General features: G+C 45.0%; 1 protein-coding gene across 1 annotated transcript in view; it reads right to left on the bottom strand.

Moving 5' to 3' along the window:
- The window catches only part of LOC123147320 (vesicle-associated protein 1-2), a 5,738-nt gene extending 5,424 nt beyond the window's left edge, over positions 1-314 (bottom strand). The window contains exon 1 of the mRNA XM_044566547.1: positions 77-314. Within this exon, the coding sequence (XP_044422482.1) occupies positions 77-146 (70 nt within the window). The 5' untranslated portion in view covers positions 147-314. The remainder of the gene's footprint in view (positions 1-76) is intronic.
- Positions 315-9,115: the final 8,801 nt, after the last annotated feature.

Raw genomic sequence — 9,115 nt, 5'->3', positions numbered from 1 at the left:
GGTGAAAGAAGAGAGCAAAAAAGGAGATCTTCTTCGCAGAGAGGAAAGATAGGGGGAGGGGGATAAGGGGGCGTACAGGGGAAGCGGAGCTCGATGGGGTCGATGCGGAGGAGCTCGCCGGCGGGGGCTGGTCCGGGGGAGGCCATTGCCGGAGAGGGGGAGGCAAAGGGGAGATCTCGGGGCGGTGGGTGCGAGGAGGGGGAGAAGAGGCGTGGAGGAGCGAGAAAAGAAGAAACGTGGAAATAAGGAAGAGGAGTACTGATTTGGCTCTCGTTTTCCTTCCTGACAAATTTTTCTTTGCAATTTCAGGCAGCCACGCTAAGACAAACCACCTTCTATCGTATACTCTCACAACGATAACAGACATTTTTTATGCTTTTGATGAAAATGGCCTATAGCCGATTAGGCTCTTTTCAAAATTACATCAATCATCCTTTAACTTGTCGGTGAGTAACAGAATCATCATCGAACTTGAAAAACACTACAATACAATACTTATATATACGAATATGTAATATCTAAGGTCGGTCATGAGTACGCTCTGCCGACACGAACACCCTCTCGCGAGAGCGACTGACCGTTTTGCGGAAAACCCTCGCTTTCTACGTAATGAACCCGTGCCCCACAACTTCGGACAACGCTGCGACTTTGCAATATGGCCGTCGTGACAATGCAAATTCATTCATTGCCCTTTATCAACCGAAATGCCCCTTCGTCGTACTTAAGGAAGACGACGTCGCGCAGTGGTGTGACATAATCGTCGTTGTGGCGTGACCGGAGAGTCTCTCGCGCGGGCGATATAGCACGGATGGCAATGACATTCTCGTCGCCCGGTTTCAATTCATGCATTGGGCATACGATGGCCGGAGCACGGCCCCTCCTGCAGGACGGGCAAACTCCGTAGATTTGGTCCACTTGCAACTCAATTGCGAGTGTTTCGACTATTTTAGTACTGGTTTTTATTACAAATCATGGCTAATCCAAGCTCGTTTGTCTAGGGTCTACTCTGCATAGTAGGGTTTAGTTGAATGTTTCAAAACTTTAGTTTTTCATCGGATTTTTCTTTGGTGCTGAAGGAAATAGGTCATATCTGAATGGAGAAAAGGCTTTTCATGATTTCTGTGATGCTAAGGAAACTTGCATATCAATGTTGGATGATTTGGTAGCGGGTCTGGGGTATGTGATTGCGGGAAGAATAAAAACATACTTGTTGCTATTTGGAATGCAAATCAATGAGCGCGGAGTTAATCTTATTGAAAAATAGTATAACGCGGCTAGCTAGGAGCCTCCATAGTGATTTGACCGTCTCAACCGTTGGATCCTTGAACCTGTGGTCCAGATCGATTCTGGTCATCCCAGGTTGCCTGCGCGCCTCACAATGCCGTCTCGCGGGCCGCTTCTCCGCAGACAGACCTAGGTTTTCTCTCCTTAATCGGGCCAACTATGGCCCACTTCTTTCCAGTTGGGTGTTGCAGCCCACGTCATACACGTTCGAGCGCTATCCCTCTTATCCAGCTGAACAATTCCTCTGCGCCGCCCTTTCTTGTCCCTTGATGGCCGACGTTCCTTCCTCTTTGATGCGCCCGCGTTCCGCCGTCGACGAGCTTCTGTTGCGTGTCTGCATCGGCGTCGTTGCCATCCACCCACCCTATACTCTTCCTCTGCAACCCCTTTACTATTTCTGAATTCCCTATCTTGCAGGCTTGCAGCGTTCGTTGGTTTATTCTTCTTCCATTTCTTCGCCTGCGGAGGTGGAGGCAACGACACCATAATACTGTAATGCAGGAGGAATCGGTCGTCTGCCTCTCGTAACTCCGAAGATGCCTTTGCTTGCTTTTCTTTCATAGTTCCTTTGTCCTCCTGTCTTGCCTATATGAACCTTTGGGCGTCCGTGGGTCTTGCATAGGGTTCGATCCCTTTGCCCATTATACTGCTTTCTCGTGTTGTCATGCGCGACACGCATATTACCAAGGTAGGTTATTTACTGTTACTTGTTTCAGGAGCCGCCTTAAAAAATCCTCTCTTGGGGCTGGAGTTGGACAAGGGGTGTAGCCGTGTAGGAGCTTCAGTTGCGACATTGGCTTCTTGACAGGTACCCTTCTTCGTCCTTCCACTTTTCAATCCTTGCACCTTTTTAATTGGTTGTGCATAGCATGCATGGCTTGATTCCCCACATATTTTGAATTTGAAAGTAGGCAATCACTTATTTCATATCGAATCATGTTTATTATAAATACTAGTTGACCCGTTGCGCCAAATGGCGCAGAGACCCGCTAAAGCCATGTTGTCGATGAGAAGAGTTTCATTTTGCAAAGACATATTCGATACTCGTAGTAGAAAGCTCATGTGTTAAACCATGCTATTTGAAAATGTTATCACATTGCGAAATCCGAGTTTGAAAAAAATGTATAACATGTTGCGCCAAAAAAATATATTTGTATAACATGACCCATTGTGCCAAATGGCGCCGAGTCCCATTTAAAATCATGTACTTGTTAAAAATATTTGCATTTTTTCAGTAAATGTGTTTGAGCAAATACATACGATAAGAACTTAGTAAAAGTTTAATTGATTGTGTACATAAAAGGCAGGATGGCAACATTAGAGTATAATTGTATGATGTGCAACATGATCCAAAATTAGTTAGCTACTAATTTTTGTTGAAGGGAACTAAACATTCCAGAGTAGTTTATCCCACATCTCATTCTCCTCGAAAATGAGCCCAAGCGGCCATCAACAAAAACACAATTGTTTTGATACAACAACGGTAAGAGAAATGAGTAACCATGGAAGAGAATTGCATGTAAACTTTATAGAAGAAAGGCCGATGTCAAGGAACAACATGTTACACACTCATCCCGCTCTTGGTTCTGGTCATCAGTCCAGGTAATCAACTCCTGACCAACGCCTTCAGCAACAACCACGACAGCACGCCCCTTCTTCTTTACCCTTTAATACAGAAACTCAAATAGTTGTCCCTTCCCTTCAACATGGAAATCAATCTCAAGCAGCAGTCAACATCTCGGCTGCTCAGAGTGGCATGAAGAGTAATGTCGCCTGTCGTGGAGTTGACACGGCGGATGTCCTAGAGCAAGGACTTAGTCGTAGGGCCATCGCACTAGGAAGCTTAAAGGGGTTAATCGGGACAAGGGACACACGAGATAGTTTTTATACTAGTTCGGCCCCTTACGATGAAGGTAAAAGCCTACGTCTAGTTGGGTTTGGTATTGCTGAAGTTTCAATCTCCAAGGGGCTCAAATCGTCGGCTTGGTTATCGATTTGGTTGTTTTCTTCCCCTAAGCCGCCACCGGGTCGTCCCGTTATATACATGGGTTGACGCCTGGTGGCCTACAGAGTCCCGGCCGGCTCATAACCATGTCCGGCTCAGCGACTTCCTTTACATGCCTTTCTTTACAAGTCTTTCCTTACATACGGCGGTTTACAATATCGGGCCTTAAGCCGGCCCCAGGCCTTTGGGCCTTCTATATGTTTTAATAAACTATCATCTTGAATGTATATCGGGCTTCTTATGTAACCCGCCATTAGGGTTGACTCGGCCCCTCCTGGGCGGGTCATACTAGTAGTAATATCCCCAACATTAGGCCCCAGGTTGACTTTGAACTTTGTTCTTTGTCAATCTTCAATACTTAGATGAAATCCATCTTCTGTCTGAAAAACTCTGTAACCCGCCATGATGTCATCTTTTGAAAACACAAAAAACTTTCATGACGTCATCTTCCAACGGATCTTTTATCTTTAATGCTTCCCGAGAACCGAGGCGTCTATATAGCTGGATAATCATTATTTGGTTCTCCCTTGATTTTCGCGCCCGTCTGTTCGCATCTGCCCTTATAAATAGGCACGCGACCGGTTTTTCTCATTCTCCCCTCTTCTTCATCTTCTTCCTCTCGCCATCTCTGCTACTGCTCGAGCTCTACCGCCGTCGCAACGCTCATCGTCGTCCTCGAGCCTGGTCGCTGCATCACCCTGAACTATCCAGATAAACGGCGACGACCCTCCGCAGCGAATCCGCATCCGCAAGTCTTATCTTCTCAAACTTTTTAGATCTGCATTAGGGCTTGCAAGTTCATCGATGTTCTTCACCGTTCTTCATGAACCTTCTTAGTAGTTCTTCCTCTGCAGCCTCTCTTGATCCAAAGAGGAGATATAACTCGCGCGGTAGTTGTGTTGCGTCCACTTTTGATAGCAGTAGATCCCTTTTTCCTGTATAGATGCTTCGTTATAGCTGACGAACTCATCTGTACTAGATTTTTAGGTCTAGAATATTTTTCTTTTCAGAACGGCCATTTGATCCAAAATAATAATGACAGCTTGGTAAAACTTGTTTATGCCAACACTTAGCTGAATCTGCTTTCTGAAAAAATTTGTAGTCATGGCGGCTTACCGCTCCGGCTTTCTTTTCCTTATATGTCATTAGCCCTTAGTTAAGCCGACATTACTTGTTTTACATCTTCGGCCTTTAACTGTTATCCTGACCATAAACTGAACCGGCATGTTGTTATTTCTTTTTCAGTTCCTTGCACATCATGCCGTCAAAGACACCTACCATCTGTAATTGGGTCCCCTCAACCATAACTGAGGATCGTTTAAAACAGTTCTTCCTCATTGGGTTTCTGCCCTCAAAAAGCATCATGTCTTATCGTGCTCCTGACCCGGAAGAAGAACGACCCAATCCGAAAGACGGCAAAGTGATCGTCTTTACTGACCACATGAACCATGGCTTCTCACCGCCCGGTTCAAAGTTTTTCAGAGAAGTTCTTCACTTTTTCAAACTCCATCCTCAGGATATCGGGCCCAATTCCATATCCAATATTTGTAACTTCCAAGTGCTCTGTGAGGTATATCTTCAGCAAGAGCCGACTGTGGAGCTATTTAGAGAATACTTCTATCTGAACCGGCAGAAAGAGTGCACCAATGGCCTTTGCTTAGAGCTTGGAGGCATCTCAATTCAGTGCGGGCAGGGTGCTGTCTTCCCTCTCATAGTTTTACCAAGTCACCCAAAGGACTGGAACCAAACTTGGTTTTACTGTCAGGACATCTCACCCGCCAACGAGAAGCCACTGCCGGGTTACCTCCCCGATCGTCTTGACTCCAAGTTCGCACTGCCAGATAAACTTACCGTTGCTGAACGCAAAAAGCTGCTTCCATCTATCAGAAGAATCAACGGTTTGTTGGGGAACGGTTTAACCAGAGTCGATCTAACCCGCTGCTGGATCTCATGGCGGATTATTCCATTAACCCGTCGTTCAAAATTGATGTATGAATATGGTGGAGACCCGGACGACTCTCTCCGTCATACCCCGGTTCAACTAACCGAGGAGGACATTGTCTCAATGTCAAACCTTCTGGTGAATGCGAAGTATGAAGATTGCAGCGTTGTTGGGTTAAAACCCTTCTGTAAACTTAATCCGGTACCAGAAGTAAGGATATTCTGATCTTTTTTCCTTTGTATTTTGTCCAGCCGTATTGTTTATCAGTGATCCTTCCTCTTGTCTTTGTAGGCCAACTCTGACTTTTGGAAAGTGAAATATGATCACGAAGCTGCCAAGAAGGCGAAACTCGCTGCCATGAACGCCAAGAAATCGACTCGGAGATCGAAGAAGAAAAAGAAGACCACTACTGAAGATTTAATGAAACTTGATGAAACGTCTGACTCGGAGGTAGCCCTTGATTCCCTTGGCCAATTTTTTAACAATCTTATTGACACTGATCCTTACCAGGATGACACTGGGCCAGTCAGGCCGGGGAAGCAGAGGTAACTATCATTTCCTCCGACTCAGAGCCCTTACCAAGACACAAAGTTCGACGAGTGATCCGTAAAGCAAGGTTTTCTAACCCCTTAGCTCACTTGGATCCAACTTTCATTTGAAAAAGCAGCAACATGAAAGCCGCCGTGAAGTTGGGATTGAAGATGAACCGGCTGTCGTCCTTCAACAGACCCCTCGGAAACGCCCGAATGAGGTTTACTTATTACTGTCTTTAACTCGTTTTAATGAATCCTGCTCCTTGTATTTCTTTTAACTCTTTTCTTTTATCCTTTCAGGAGGTGTCTCGTTCTTCAGGCGACTCATCACAAACACAATTTCCGGCTTTCAAGACTGCTCCTTGGTAATCAGAAATCCTCCTTTCTTCCGGGTTGCTCAATTGTATCTTTATGCTGATAATCATGCAATATTTTTCCTTAGTGGTCGGGCTAAATCCAAGAAGACGAAGGCAGCTAAACCAGCGGAAGACCCGCCAGTGCTAGCATCTGAACCGGCTAGGCCGCCTTCTCCATTGGCTAACGCTCCAGAACACCCGCCTATTGACAATGAGGCAAACCCTCATGAGCCTACTTTTGACGAAGCCATTATGAATCCTTCTACAGCTGGACCATCAAGCTCAACCAACCCGTCGTCTCCACCTGCTCAAGATGTTCAAATTACTGGGAGCCGCTTTATTGAACCGGGGAACCCAACGGTGCTGGCTCAGTGCACAGCAAAGCAAGAAGCATTGGAGAGGCAGAAGGTTCGCTTTGATGTTGCCAACTATGACCATCTCAATGCTAGTGATATCTTATCTGGCTATCTTAGTCATGTACACTCCAGTCGTGAGTTTGAGATCGAGATGGTCAAGCAGCTTCAGTTGAAGTATGAGGTACGTTGTTTCTGGTTTACTATTATTCCTTCAGCCCCCAAGTCTTCGGATTATAAGAGAAACAGAATAACCTGTAGACTTAAAATATAGGCCGAGACTTTTACCTCTGAATCTTTGCCTGATATTGATAGAACAAAACTTCACCTATAGTCCCCAAGGACCGGTTTATTTTGATCATTAATGAATCGGTACTTTAGAATTTAAAACCGTCTTCAAAGTACTTAACACTCCGGTTTAACCTTGATAAACTTGCTGAACTGCGTACATTAGCCCCCAAGTGCCAAGTGCTGTTACTTTGTAAGGGACTTGGGACTTTAAATATGTTTGTAGAGTCGTAAAAATTTGATTTGGCGTACATTAGCCCCCAAGTGTCAAGTGGTTTATTCGTAAAGTACTTGAGACTTGAATCTTGAATTTGGATATTTGAATTTGAAACCAAGTCTTGACTTATCTGAATGTTTCACAGAATGCCTTGTCTAAATTGAACTCTCAATTGACTAACGCAAAGACCCGGCTAGCGAGTCAGGAGTCAGAAATCAAATCTTCCACCTCCAAACTGCAAATAAGCCTTTCTACAACGGAAAATTTGAAGACCAGCGTTGCTGTCAAGGAGAAGACTTGGGAAAATGAGAAAACACTTCTGACCCGACGAGCTGAGACAGCCGAAACAGCTCTGAAAGAAATTTCAACAGAGCTGAACGGTTTAAAGGGCCGGGTGTCTCAGATGGTCGCTACTATCTTTGGTAAGCTGCCTGATTTGACCTTTCGTATATTTTTTGCCAAACCGGAGTATAATCCGCCAACTGTCTCTGTTAAAAATATATGTAGGTCCGCGAAGTAAGAATCTGAGCCAAGACCCGTTGATTAAGCTGAAGGCAGTATACACTTTAGTTGAACAATTGTATATCGGCGCACAACGGGCTCTGGCTGTCATCTCTCCTGCTAATCAAGGACCTAACCGGCTTAGTGACGTCCTGAAGAAGCTGCCCATCCTTCCTGCCAGGTTCCGAGAAGTAAAACGCTCCTGCGCGCGAGCCGGAGCTTTGACTGCCCTAAGCCGCTCCAAGGCTTGGGTGCCAGACCTAGACCCGGCGGACGTGGCAAGGGGCTATCCTACCATGAAGGAGGACAAGTCTCCTTTTGATCAGGATGACTTCATAGCCTGCGTCCGCGAAGTTCGGCCTTAGGCGACTAGTCTTGGAGATGACACAAATGTGCACAAGTACCAGCCGGGTTTTGATAGTGAGAATAAGAAGATGGCCCCTCCCTCATATAAAGTAACAGACTTGATCCCACCAGTGAGAGAAGATACATTTGCCCCGGAGGTTGACCCGGTCGGCCTGATTGACGACGAAGCCGAATTTGTCGCCATGAACGGCTTTGATTGGTCAAAACCCAACTTCCAGCAGACTCAAGATGGTGAACCGGCGAGGGAAGGACAATGATCATCTTCATGGGCTTATAAAGCCTTGTAATAGCTTAGCTGTTAAAACACCGCATGTTTACTTATGCCATCGCGCATAAAATACTTATATGTGATTCTGTGTTTCAGATGCCAATGTTTAATGCTTGCTTATGCATCGCTTAATGCTTATCTCTGCAATGTTTGAACTCTGTTCCTGTAACTACAAGGAAAAGACTGATCCCTTTTGATCCTTAGATCGTGGTTTAAATAAGCCGGGTGATTGAAGTTGATAACTCAATATTTATGAAAATCTAATGCTTCTTTAATACTTAATGATCATTATACCTTGGTAGCTCATTCCTTTTGATCCTTGAACCGCTGGATTGAATGACCCGGGCAGCTGTGTTGTCCAATAATTGAGACGGTGAAGAAGACCAGGCTAATTTATTTGTAATATTGAAACAACAACAAACTAAAAGGCAAGCAATAAATAACAAGCATAATTTTAATCTTGTATTCAAAAGGTTGGGGGTTTCTGATTCGAATACGACCAGTAAACCGGACCAAAGGGGTTAAGCTAAGGTTCGAATACGACCATATAGCCCCCAGTGGCTTTGGCGTTGCGCCGATCAAGAGGGTACCGACAGCTATGTTCTCTTTGGTTCGAATACGACCTATGTTTGAACAGGAAGCCCCCAAATGACCTTGAGAGGTTTTTAACGACCCTGATTCGAATACGATCCAAGTCGGACTCAAAGGGGTTAAGCTATGATTCGGATACGATCAAGAAGCCCCTAGTGAGTTTTGGCCTTGAGCCGATCAAGAGGGTTACGACAACTATGTTCTCTTTGGTTCGAATACGACCTATGTTTGAACAGGAAGCCCCCAAGTGACCATGAGATTTGCAGCTAGATTCGGATACGACCATAAGCTGGACCAAAAAGGTTAAACTTGATTCAAATATGATCAGCTCCTTAATAGTCATTTGTAAATAAGAAATAATAAAGATGCATAGTCTGTGAAAAGAAAAGAGACTGATGGTCTTACTTTATT

Source organism: Triticum aestivum, chromosome 7A (assembly GCF_018294505.1).
Source record: "Triticum aestivum cultivar Chinese Spring chromosome 7A, IWGSC CS RefSeq v2.1, whole genome shotgun sequence".
NCBI classification, from domain to species: Eukaryota; Viridiplantae; Streptophyta; class Magnoliopsida; order Poales; family Poaceae; genus Triticum; species Triticum aestivum.
This window is presented reverse-complemented; position numbering and strand designations above follow the sequence as displayed.